Genomic DNA, 13,182 nt, shown 5'->3' on the forward strand with positions numbered 1-13,182 from the left:
CTGAGAAACAAACATATACAATGCATACAATGAAACAATAAACAGTCAAAAACAATTTGACTGGCAGGAAAGAGAATATGGTCCGCATATAACTTGTTAGCCAAAATGCAAGTCAGCTTTTCCTTTACAAAACGTTCATGCTAAATTAACATTGAGTTCACCTACACCCCGAATACTCTTCGTTAACAGAAATAAACTTTGCAATTTACATTACATACCAACAACGCCTTCAAAGACCAGCTTCGTCGAAGATTTTGTAAAACATGAAGACCAGCATGCTTTCCGATGTGAAACAATAGCGGACTCCTGATGACGTCTTTAAACAAGGACAGATTCGCGAACGTGTTGCTGTGAATTACTAGTCGCCAGGAGATGGCGCCAAAGAATAAACAGCTTCCACTAAAGAACACAGTCAACTGCCAATAACGCTGCATTGGAAACAGAACGCTCCTTCCACGGTAAAGATTTTCAAAAACTCCCGTTTTCAGTGTTGCTGTGTAGACAGGAAAAACGGAGTTGTTGGCTTGTTGTTGTCTTTTTTTCAGGCTTCTGATTGGTCAACGTGGCTTTAGGGTAAGGGTTATATCCCCACCTGTTGCGGGAAAGAGTAATAGAAGCTAAGTTAAGAGGAGAGGTGACGATTAGCGAGCAACAGTATGGTTTCATGCCACGAAAGAGCACCACAGATGCGATGTTTGCTTTGAGAATGTTAACTGAGAAGTATAGAGAAGGCCAGAAGGAGTTACATCGTGTTTGTAGATTTAGAGAAAACATATGACAGGGTGCCGAGAGAGGAGGTGTGGTATTGTATGAGGAAGTCGGAAGTTGCAGAGAAGTATGTAGGTGTGGTGCAGGATATGTATGAGGGAAGTGTGACAATGGTGAGGTGTGCGGTTGGAATGACAGATGGGTTCAAGGTGGAGGTCGGATTACATCAAGGATCGGCTCTTAGCCCTCTCTTGTTTGCAGTGGTCATGGACAGGTTGACGGATGAGATCAAGCAGGAGTCTCCGTGGACAATGATGTTTGCAGATGACATTGTGATCTGTAGCGAGAGTAGGGCGCAGGTTGAGAGCCTGGAGAGGTGGAGGTATGCACTGGAGAGACGAGTCAGTAGGAGCAAGACAGAATACCTATGCGCGAATGAGAGGGAGGACAGCGGAATGGTGAGGATGCAAGGAGCAGAGGTGACGAAGGCATATGAGTTTAAATACTTGGGGGTCAGCTGTCCAAAGTAACGGGGAGTGCAGGAGAGAGGTGAAGAAGAGAGAGCAGGCAGGGTGGAGTGGATTGAGAAGAGCGTCAGGAGCGATTTGCGAAAGAAGGGTACCAGCAAGAGTTAAAGGGAAGGTTTACAAGATGGTTGTGAGACCAGCTATGTTATATGGTTTGGAGACAGTAGCACTGACGAAAAGACAGGAGGCGGAGCTGGAGGTGGCAGAGTTGAAGATGCTAAGATTTTCACTGGGAGTAACGAAGAAGAACAGGATTAGGAATGATTATATTAGAGGGACCGCTCAAGTTGGACGGTTTGGAGACAAAGCAAGAGAGGCAAGATTGAGATGGTTTGGACATGTGTGGAGGAGAGATGCTGGGTATACTGGGGGAAGGATGCTGAATATGGAGCTGCCAGAGAAGAGGAGAAGAGGAAGGCCAAAGAGGAGGTTTATGGGTGTGGTGAGGGAAGACATGCAGGTGGCTGGTGTGACAGAGGAAGATGCAGAAGACAGGAAGAAACGGAAACGGATGATCCGCTGTGGCGACCCCTAACGGGAGCAGCCGAAAGTAGTAGTAGTAGTTATATCCCCACCTGTTGGTTTGGCATGCTCTTGACAGCGCATTCATTGTGTTGGGTATCATATGTTTTTGCGTTTTCATTTGGACGGAGTTTTTTTTTTAACCGTGCTGGTGTGGACAGGAGATTTTTTTTTAATTAAGGAGGGAAACACCGTTTTCAAAAATACCCGGGTACGTGTAAACTAGGCATTAATTATAGTTAACAATACTTTTTAATGGCGCTTTTTCATTTAATCGTTGGTTAATACTGTAACGTGCACGGATAAGTAGATAAGTTAGCCCTTGGCTAACGGGTCGGACCCTTTAGTCGAGCGGTTAGCGATTTGGGTTCGCGTCCCGGCTGCGGCAGTTCCCCCGAGCCTATTCATCCATGATCGTTACATTGCCCTCTCCTTCGGGAGGGGCGTCCCCGGCCGGAACGTCACAGCCGGGGCGCGAACCCGTATCTCCCGCACCGCGGGCGACAACGTTAACCAGTCCACTAATGAGTCCGATCCGTTAGCCAAGGGCAAACGTGTCTACTTATCCATGCACGTTACACTACTCCCCTCCTTCAGAATGTGCATCCGATGGAGGGGACCGCCACAGCCGGGACGCGAACCCTTATCTTCCGCACCGCTGGCGACAACGTTAATCAGTCGACTAAAGGCTCCGAGCCGTTAGCCAAGTGCTAACGTGTCTACTTATCCGTGCACGTTACAATACTTCCTAAACTTCCACTGAGCGATTTACCTCTTTAACAACAAAACTGTTTGCCAAAGCAAACATAATGTTGTTTGATATGAGACACAGGTCAGAAATGTCAAGTTACATGCAAATATATGCCCATATAGACCTTCAACCTCTCTTAATAACAAGTGAATTGAATAGATTCCGCGAGTCATTCATGATTCATTTGGAGAGGATGTTAAGGGATGCCTTGGGTTAATGAATCCTCCGAGCGATGGTGTACATTTTTGCCCACAAATTAAGCTGTGTGGAATTGATTGCAGCTGTCACCATTTATAAGTCCATACCTTGTAATTGGATGAAAACGTCTGCATTTATTGTTAATGGTGTTTCTTAAAATAAAAAATAAAAAACTGCCGCTTCCTGCTAACTCACGACACAATTTGACACTTTTCCCACACCTCACTTTTCATTAAATGTGTGCCTTAATTTTTCTTAAAAAAAGTATCAATGTTAATATCTAATCACCATCAACTGTTGAATAGGTACACTTGTTTGCACCAAAAATTAGGTTGTCCTTTGTCTACAATTTTGACCAACAAAATGACACAAGTGTAAAGCATCACACTACATTTTGTTCCTAATCCCCAATTTTTTTTTTGCAAACATTTTAATGGTTGTAGACATTGGATCGTTAATTATATTAAAACGTGGCACATGGACTCATGCCCTTAATGAGGAGATGTGGGAAGAGGTGAAATCTAAATGTATGTTAAGATTTCAGAGGGCGAAGGTGCATCCAAATGGTGCCTCAAACTATATTGACATCATAGGTAACTGCAGTGAGTGCAACGCAACACTGTCCATTACTACAGATAAGATACCAGAGATCGATCAATCAGTGGTTCTTAAATGCAAAATCCAAAATACTGATGACAGTCTCGTCACTGGAAGATTATCTGGAGATGTGAGAGCCAAAAACAGCAATATGCATGGTAGGCTGCTGAAACCTACAAACTCGTGGATGTTGTTGACCCAGAACCAAGCCACATAGGACTACCAAATTTGACAACATTAAGAAACACCAAACAAGAGAGAGGTGACAAGGAGCTAGGAGACAGGGATCCCATTCTTTCACTTCTGCCATTGAAATATAGTGTGCCACACAATGGTAGCATCCATGACATTAGCCTTGATATATATATATCTACTCACATATTTTCGGAATGTGTGTGTGTGTGGTGTTAGTGTGTGTGTGTGTTAGTTAGTGTAGATAGCGGGACCGAAAACTAAAGCACTTATGATCCTAATTCTTTTTGGAGGTGATAGGTATTGTTCCAGAGAGTACGGGAAAAATCCCAGAAAATTAAAATTATGCATAATTATGCATAAATATGCAAAATATGCATTTTTCTAAAAATGGCTAAAAACCACTTTTCTCGGCATTTCAGATGATTCTGAGCATCTTTGATTTTTTTCACCTAAAAATTTTTTCTGGGACCCCCCTTAACCTGGAAAATGTGACCCTCTCCCCCTTTAATGTTATTGTGTATGCAATGTCATGTATGTGAAATATGCTTGGTTGGAACAACTATTGGCCTCAAAGGGGCAGTTAGGGCACAGTTAGTGACAGGTAGCAAGCAATTAAAATGCTCTGCTGTGATTGGCTCTGGACATGTCAGTTGATATGTTATGTGGCCTGCTATTGGTTGCTGTGAACGTCATGTGATGTTTACACTGCACAGTGTAGGGTGTTTCGGGCTCAGTGTTCAATGTACATTTTGTTAGCACATGTTTAATAGCTTTTGTAAAGTTTTTAAATATTGTGCTCCGGGTGGTGAGTACACAGTACTTTAAAGAGTTGTTTTACAAATATTGTCATTGAGTGCATTAACGTTTGATAAGTTTAATAAACTTTGGGTTGAATGCCAAGGGCCCCACCAGTTTGGGGGAGGGGTAGGCCCAGGGTTAGGGGGAGGAGGCCCAGGGCTCAAATAAATTAGGCTAATAGGGTAGCCATGGTAGAGAGGCGGGCTAATTATACTGAGGAAGAATTGGCTGAAGCTAATGATGTGGCCAGATTGGCCATGACACAAAGAAGATCCCAGTTATATATGCATTTTTGCAAAAATGCACTTATGATCCTAATTTTTTTTGGAGGTGGTAGGTATTGTTCCAGAGAGGACCAGAAAAATAGCAGAAAATTAAAATACTTATAATAATTATGCATAATTGTGCAAAACATGCATTTTTCTAAAAATAGCTAAAAACCACTTTTCTCGGCATTTCAAATGATTCTGAGCATTTGGGGGGAGGGAGTTGGAGTGGGGGGGGGTTTAGGGGCAGGGGGAAGGCGGTTAACTGGCAGGATGAAGAGGAGGGAGATTTGGATGGGTGGATAACCAAACCGCTACATTGTAGCGGGGTTCTTCTAGTATATGTGTGTGTGTGTGTATTTATAAATATGTATATATATATATATATATATATATATATTATTTTATTTTTTTTATTATTTTTTTGTCATTACTGTCATTGCACGTTGTCCATCTTGGGAGAGAGATCCCTCCTCTGTTGCTCTCCCTGAGGTTTCGTCCTATTATTTCTCCCTATTAAGGGTTTGTTTTTTAGGGAGTTGTTCTTTATCCGATGCGAGGGTCTAAGGACAGGATGTTGTATTGCTGTAAAGACCCTTGAGGCAATTTGTAATTTGCGATATTGGGCTACGCAAATAAAATTGACTTGACTTGTTGTAATTGGGCCTTCTGAGTAGATAAAATGGGCAGCCTGTCTGTTCTTAGCCAGCCAGTACGAGTCGCTATTTATTCAACTGTGTAATCAGTGAAATATTAGATTCAACACACTTCAGCTCAGTCCGTAACTCCCCACTCCTAATTCTGAGACGATAAGGCCAGCTGTCACCACACTTAACCATCACTTTTCTGTCTTTACAAATAGCCTACACAGCACATTTAACATTTAGCCAAATTGTACATTATTATAATCGTCTGCGCCTTGTTAACTTAAGAGGACTTTTCTGAAGAAGTGACTTTTATCTCCTGTCTGCTCGGGCTGCTAATTTGAGCATTTCAGTTTTAAAATCTTTTTCTAACCTTGTAAATGAGTCGAGTCAAGGAGCCAAGTTTCAGACATTTAGGGTTGCTCATTTTATAGTGTTTGCATTTTGTCGTAGGCACACACCCATTGTTGTATTGTTGTATGTTGTGCTGCAGTTGATACAGGCATGTTGGTTGCTCTCATGCAGCCAGCGAACACAGGCTGGGACAGGGCCGAGCGGTTGATATTAAATGTTTAAGCTGGTGTATTTCAATAAAGCCACATTTTATGGTCTTGAAAGTGCTATTGACTTCCTCTGGCAGAGACGAGTATTGGTACAGGGGCCTGGTCGTCAGGTATTACACTGTTTGGAAATAAACAAGTTAGGTCACAATCAATTAAAGAAAGGAGACATTTTATGTTTTGTGTTCAGCGGGGAATTTGGTATGTCAGAATCTTTGCAACTATTCAGATTTAAAATGCCGTTTTAATTACATGCTTTTTTTTACCCCCCCCCCTTTTTTTTTTCTCCCCAATTGTATCCGGCCAATTACCCCACTCTTCCAAGCCGTCCCAGTCACTGCTCCTCTCCCTCTGCTGATCCGGGGAGGGCTGCAGACTAACACATGCCACCTCCGATACATGAGGAGTCACCAGCCGCTTCTTTTCACCTGACAGTGGGGAGGATCACCAGTGGGGCGTAGCGCATGGCAGGATCACACTATTCCTCCCGGCCCCCCCCCCCCCAAACAGGCGCCCCGACTGACCAGAGGCGGCGCTAGTGCAGCGACCAGGACACATATCCACATCCGGCTTCCCACCCGCAGACACAGCCAATTGAAAGATTACATTTACTTTGCCTGCTGTATACACCATCAGAATGTGACTTTCTAACTGGTCCATTGTTTTTAGGATGAAGATCATTTTGGTGGATAACCTTTGCTTTTATAGATTGATGAACTGAATTATATGTGTCTACATGAAACATCCCTTAAAATAAAACATTCTTTGAAAAAAGAATGACATCGGTATCCTTCACTGTGTTTGAATTAATCTAATTATAACTGCCATCTTTAATCATGCTGTGTGTCCGGAAACACGGTAGTCCTCAATTTAAAAAAAAAAAAAAATTATTTTCAAGGGGCAATTAAAAGAAAACTCTTATTATTAGCAGTGACAATAATATAGTAAACCAATGCACAACTCATATACTATTTGTATTACACTGAAAGAAAGAAAGAGAGGAGGGAGCTGGTTGTCCGTGTGTACTTGGTGATATGTGGGCTAACCAGGTCTTGGACACACGTCCACATGAACACACACACACATTTCTACTGCAGGGCAATTTTGCTGCACCTGTAATGAGCCTGTTAAAGGGCCATAAAGACCATGCATGTTATCGGCTCCCCTCCAAGTCTTTTCAAAGGGGTGCCAGTGTCACACATGTTTGGATGCCAGATAGTTTCAGCGTGTTGTACCATATCTTCGCTGAACAAATTATCCACAAACCAAAACAGAAAAGCACACCATGCTGTTCCACTGTGTGGATGTAACACAGTGCAGTGCTATAGTACAAACAAAATGAAACAAAAAGACAAATGATAGGACACAATATCATTTATGCAAGCTGTAAAAAAAAACCCCATTAAAAGCAGCTTGTTTATGAATAACCACGGATTCTCACATGTTGTCTGATCACTCTGTAATGCGGCTGCGGCTCATCGATTAGATCTGGCAGCAGACTCCATGCGCTGCGCTGTGTGCACCATCTCAGTACGATTTCTGCTGCAGTTGGCGCAGTATTACATTTGAACCTTTATGAAAGATAAGCAGCTCTATTGACTATTGAACACTCTTTTTTGCGGTATACTTTTTTTTTTAATGGGATGTTCTCAAAGATGCCTGAAGCCGTACCAGACAGCCTTGATTAATTGCATCTCAAATGGTGATCACGTTGCAGTTGAACTGCTGTAGTCTAGGCCAGTGATTAGACTGGATGCCGGTGCACTGTGGTACCAGCTCTGGCCAACTGTAGTAAGGTCTAGAGACTGGTCCTCTCGCTCCAGCCCCTTTTTCAGGCTTCTCTCTCCAAGGGCTGTCTGAACACAGGACCACTGGCAATATGAGCTGTCCTGGCTCTCAGCTGCTAGAGAACACAGCAGTTACTTAAGTGGCTAATGATTTTTCTCCTTTCCTATCCCCCTGCTCCGCTCCCTTGTCCCCGTCCCTCACTCTCAGCCGCCATTCTTGATGACCCAATGGAGTGCAGCAGAGGAGAGCGTCTGGCCATCACGCTGGCCAAAGACAGTATCAACAGGAACAGTAACCGCTCCACCACCGGCAAGCTGGAGGTGGACATCTTTGAACTGCTGAGAGACAGTGAATACGAGATGGGGGAGACAAGTAAGTGGAGAGAAACGCCTATAACTTGTCAAGGGAAGGAAGACGTCCTTGTGTTTTGCTGTGTTTGTGCATGTTTGCATGTTAGTGTGGCTGTCTCTTTTTCTGTCTGTGTGTGTTTATGTGTGTGTGTGTGTGTGTGTGTGTGAGTGAGACAGAGAGAGAGAGAGAGATTTTTAAAAAGTACATTTATTCCAAATACGCTACAGTCCAATAGTCCAACAGTTATAACCAAACACAATTATCTCTTTATAATCCAGCTCATACAAAAAACAGTTTCAGGGAAAAACAAATAACAATGAGTAGTCTAAACAAGTATTTGTAAAAAAAACATCTCCTTCAGACAGTTTTTACTTCGTAGCTATAAAATAAGTCTCCTGTGCGGCATGTAGACCTCATGTTGAGCAGCTGAGCTACAGCCTCGGTGTTGTTGAGTCCCAATCCTGCTGCAGCCACTATGCGCTGCGGGGTGATGGTCATGGAGGAAAACAGTTTCCGGGAAATCCTGGAAGGCACCAGTCGTAGACAACCAGCCTGGTTCCATGTATCAGTGGCTCCTCCAGCAGCAGCAGTAGGAAGAACGCCTGGTGCAACACACTTGTCAACCAGCCTGGTCTTAGACATCATCAACAACATTGACCAGGACGGGACAAGATTTGTCTTATATTGCCTCTGACTCTTCATGTTGTAATTCTTGTTTAATTTTCAGAACTATTTTCCGTAGCCTGTATATCTCCTGATCAGTGTAGCCGCATCCGTCTTTGTGTCCCATCTGGGATTTAACAGAGTACAGAAACAGCTCTTTGTCTGCAAAGAAGTCCTCAAGTTTGACATTTCTCAAACTTTTTGTTCGTTGCAAGAACTTCTTAATCTGGCGTGCATCGTAGTACTCCTGCTGTGCTACCGCTGACAACTGGGAGGAAGTGCGAGTCTGGCTGTCTACACCACCATCCTCCTCCAACTCATCTTCAGACATTTGTACCTCTGGCTGCTTCTTCTTCAATACAGGTACCTGGCTGCCTATACCACAGTCCCCTTCCTCCTCTTCCTCCATACTCAACTCATCCCCAGACAGGTGCTCCTCGCACTGCCTGCTTCTCTCCCTTGTCAATGCTCCTTTCTTGGCTTAAGAGCCACTCGGTTCAGCTGCCTGCTTTCTCTTCAGCACAGGAACCTTACAGACTGTTTCATCTTCCAGCAAGTCTTCCTCAGTGCTCAACACTACACCTTCTGCAACTCCACCTGTAGCGTTTGATGCCATTGCCTGTTCACGTTGTGCTTCGTTTTCAACATTTTACGTATTCCTGTTTAGACTTCTCACTATGTTTAGGTGGTTCAGTTTCATCACTGTGATCTGGACTCTGTCCCTTTTCTGTTGTCTCTTCGCTGTTCTGCCTGGTTTCACTCTGTTCGTGTCCTCTCGCTTCACTCTGCGTTTTGCCATCGGAGGGGTGTTTCTCCGGGCAAGCCCGAACCAAATGACCCTCTCCCCCACAGCCAAAACACTTCAAGGTCCCAGAGTTTACAAAGATGACATAGGCAAAATCATCTACCTTCACCCTAAAAGCCATATCCAAGTCTTGGTCTTGTTTGTTCAGGATCGTGTGAACCTGTCGTCTGTGTGAAACCACATGTCGCAGGAGCGGCGATTTGCAGCCAGACGACAGTTTCCTGATGGACGAGACTGCTTTTCCATACCTCGACAGCTCTCTGGACAAAAACTCATCGGAGATGAACGGCGGGATGTTGGAAACGGTGACTCTCGTCGACGGCGTGGTGAGCGGCGACACCGACACGAAGCTGTCATTAACAACAACGCCGGCCTCGACCACCTGGTGTGCTTTGGCTACAGCGTCAACAAAAATCACCACAGCGCCGTTCATCCTAGCAGCAGATTTAACGCTGCTGTGACCCACAACCTCCCCCACTGCCAGGGCACAGTCCTCCACTGAACACGGGAAACCGGGCGACACTTTAAGCCCATGTTCCCTGGTGAGTTTGGTAAACTCCATGTCGGCGTTTAGCACGCCGCCCAGCAAGCGCTGGTCGACCGCAAACACGCACACACACAAAACCCCTTGAAACCCCCTTATATACACAAACCAAGCCAGTAACCCTACAAAACACACTATGTACAATATTTGCACGGAAAAGATAGAAAAACGCTCACAACCGCCTGCTCAGCACGCTCACTCGCACTTCCGCTGAGAGAGAGAGAGAGAGAGAGAGAGAGAGAGAGAGAGAGAGAGAGAGAGAGAGAGAGAGAGAGAGAGAGAGAGAGAGAGAGAGAGAGAGAGAGAGAGAGAGAGAGAGAGAGGCACTGTGGTCAAGGCCGGCAATTACGAGTAGAAGTGTCCCTCATTTTGAAATCAGAAAACCTTTCATTTCAATCCAAGCGCATTGTTTTGCCTTTCGCCCTCTTTCTCAAACATCTTCCCTGTCATGAAATACATCCGTCTGGTTGAAGAATGTTGTGTTCATTGTGTCTGAACAGCAGCAAATAAAATATTGAAACGAGACGGCATCCGGGTGTGCTTTTGGAAAACAGAATGAGCCGTCATATTTTGATAGTTGCAGGAGTCAAAAGGTGTTTTCATGTCTCTGTTTTGCATTGTTTTTTTGTTTTTCTCAGATACAAGCATCTTTTATCTAACTCTGCAAAGGGGCAGAGCAAAAGACCTCATTCTGATGAAATTGGACATGATACGAAAGGATACAGACTTTGGTTTATATAGCCCACCACACTGCTGGGCTCTTATTTTTACATGCCACATTCTACTGGCAGTAAATGTGTAGTATAATATTTGGCTCATTTGCATCCCTTAGGACAGTGGTCCTCAACCGTGTGCCATGGGGGGGCCATTTGGATGTGCGTTTTCCTTTCAGCCCAACAGTACGCCAGCTGATTTCACAAGGTTTCACACACCTTCAACCGAACGGGAGGACTAATTTGTAAAAATTAATGTATTTGGGTTTGGAAAGAAAACCTGCATACACATCGCGCTCGTTGACACATGATTAAGGAGCAAAGCCTCAGCGCAACTCAATTAACATAGCATCACAAACTTGATTATCTATTTTGGCTTTGAATATTGATGGTCTTGCTTCACCTTCACCCTGAACATCTGTGTGTGAACATCATTATAGTTAATTGTTTGATGTCTTTTGATTTTTAATGAGTGTTAAAAGCAGTTAATATGTGTTGGAGAGCAGAATGGACTGATCAGACGTGGTTGTGTGAAGGGTGACTGAATGTCAGTGTGGAATGTGCCCGCCTTCATGAACACAAGAGCAAAGCTGCTTAGGCCGCGTGGTCGCATTCCTTCACTTATCGCCACAACTCGTTTTCATTCTCTGCTTGGTTGACTGCAGAAGCCTCCTAAATGTGGCTTCTCTTGTGTTTTGGTGTGTGTGTGTGTGTGTGTGTGTGTGTGTGTGTGTGTGTGTGTGTGTGTGTGTGTGTGTGTAATTAGAGGCATGGATTGGATTAGGGATGGATCACTGGCAACAGTTAGATGGAAATGTCACAGAGGGAGGGCTACCTGCCCAGTCACTCACTGCCCTCCCGCTCCGGCTGCTGTCGTACACAGCTCTCCTCTCCATCTGCCCCTTCAGAGTGCTTCCTGCTTTTTCAAAGAAAAAATACAAACACAATATGAAAGTGCTTACTCTTTTTAAAGCACTGACTGTCAAAGAGGGAAATGCACACAATATGGACAAAAGTATTGGGACACACCTCTTATTCATTGAATTCAAGTGTTTCATTCAGACCCATTGCCACAGGTGTATAAAATCAAGCAGCTAGCCATGCAGTCTGCATTTACAAACATTTGTGAAAGAATGGGTCATTCTGAAGAGCTCAGTCAATTCAAGTGTGTTACTCTAATAGGATGCCACCTTCGCAATAAGTCAGTTTGTGAAACGTCTTCCCTGCTAGATATTCCACGGTCAACTGTAAGTGGTATTATTGAAAAGTGGAAGCGTTTAGAAACAACAGCCACTCAGCCACGAAGTGGCAGACCACATAAAGTCACACAGCGGGGTCAACAAGTGCTGAGGCACATAGTGCGTAGAAGTCACCAACGCTCTGTTGACCCAATAACTGCAGAGTCCCAAACTTCCTCTGGCATTAACATCAGCACAAAACTGTGAGCCAGGAGCTTCATGGATTCGGTTTCCATGGCCGAGCAGCTGCATGCAAGCCTTATATCACCAAGCACAATGCCAGGCATCAGATGGAGTGGTGTAAAGCACGCTGCCACTGGACTCTGGAGCAGTGGAAACGTGTTCTGTGGAGTGACGAATCACGCTTCTCTGTCTGGCAGTCTGACGGACGAGTCCGGGTTTAGCGGATGCAAGTAGAACGTTACCAGCCTGACTGCATTGTGCCAACTGTAAAGTTTGGTGGAGGAGGGATAATGGTATGGGGTTGTTTTTCAGGGGTTGGGCTAGGCCCCTTAGTTCCAGTGAAGAGAACTCTTAATGCTTCAGCATACCAAGAAATTTTGGACAATTCTATGCTTCCAACTTTGTGGGAACAGTTTGGGGAGGGTCCTTTACTGTTCCAGCATGACTGTGCCCCAGTGCACAAAGCAAGGTCCATTAAGACATGGTTGGGTGAGTTTGGTGTGGAAGAACTTGACTGGCCCGCACAGAGCCCTGACCTCAACCCCATCACACACCTTTGGGATGAACTAGAATAGGGATTGTGAACCAAGTCTTCTCGTCCAACATCAGTGTCTGACCTCATAAATGCTCTTCTGGGTGAATGGGCAAAAATTCCCACAGACACACTCCAAAATCTTGTGGAAAGCCTTCCCAGAGGAGTAGAAGCTGTTATAGCTGCAAAGGGAGGACCAACTCCATATTAATGCCTATGGGTTTAGATTGGGATGTCAAGAAAGCTCCTGTAGGTGTAATGGCCACCTGTCCCAATACTTTTGTCCATATAGTGTATGTATTAGGCGGCACATCAAGAGTTTGGCACGGTGGTGGGGCTGAGTAAGCCGACTGAGTTTTTTGTCTGGCCTTTTTTTACTGCCACATAATGACAGCATGGCCTTTTAATTTGACAGCATGATTGCTTATACTTGCTTGTAGATTTCCGGTGCTCTTGCTTGAAAGCCCGTCCTTGCACTCACATAGATGCTGCACTTGCACAGATTTGCTCTGCTCAGATCTGAACACACACACTCAGATCTACTGGTGCTCACATAGACATTTCCTGTGCTCATGCTTGGATTTTATTTTCACGCGGAT

At 44.5% G+C, this 13,182-nt stretch overlaps 1 protein-coding gene across 1 annotated transcript in view; it reads left to right on the plus strand.

The window, feature by feature from the left end:
* grik4 (glutamate receptor, ionotropic, kainate 4) overlaps nt 1-13,182 on the plus strand; it is a 275,842-nt gene that overhangs the window by 57,611 nt on the left and 205,049 nt on the right. Inside the window, exon 2 of the mRNA XM_056282988.1 lies at nt 7,762-7,926. Coding sequence (XP_056138963.1) covers nt 7,762-7,926 — 165 coding nt within the window. The remainder of the gene's footprint in view (nt 1-7,761; nt 7,927-13,182) is intronic.

The sequence above is a fragment of the Lampris incognitus genome, chromosome 7 (genome assembly GCF_029633865.1).
Source record: "Lampris incognitus isolate fLamInc1 chromosome 7, fLamInc1.hap2, whole genome shotgun sequence".
NCBI classification, from domain to species: Eukaryota; Metazoa; Chordata; class Actinopteri; order Lampriformes; family Lampridae; genus Lampris; species Lampris incognitus.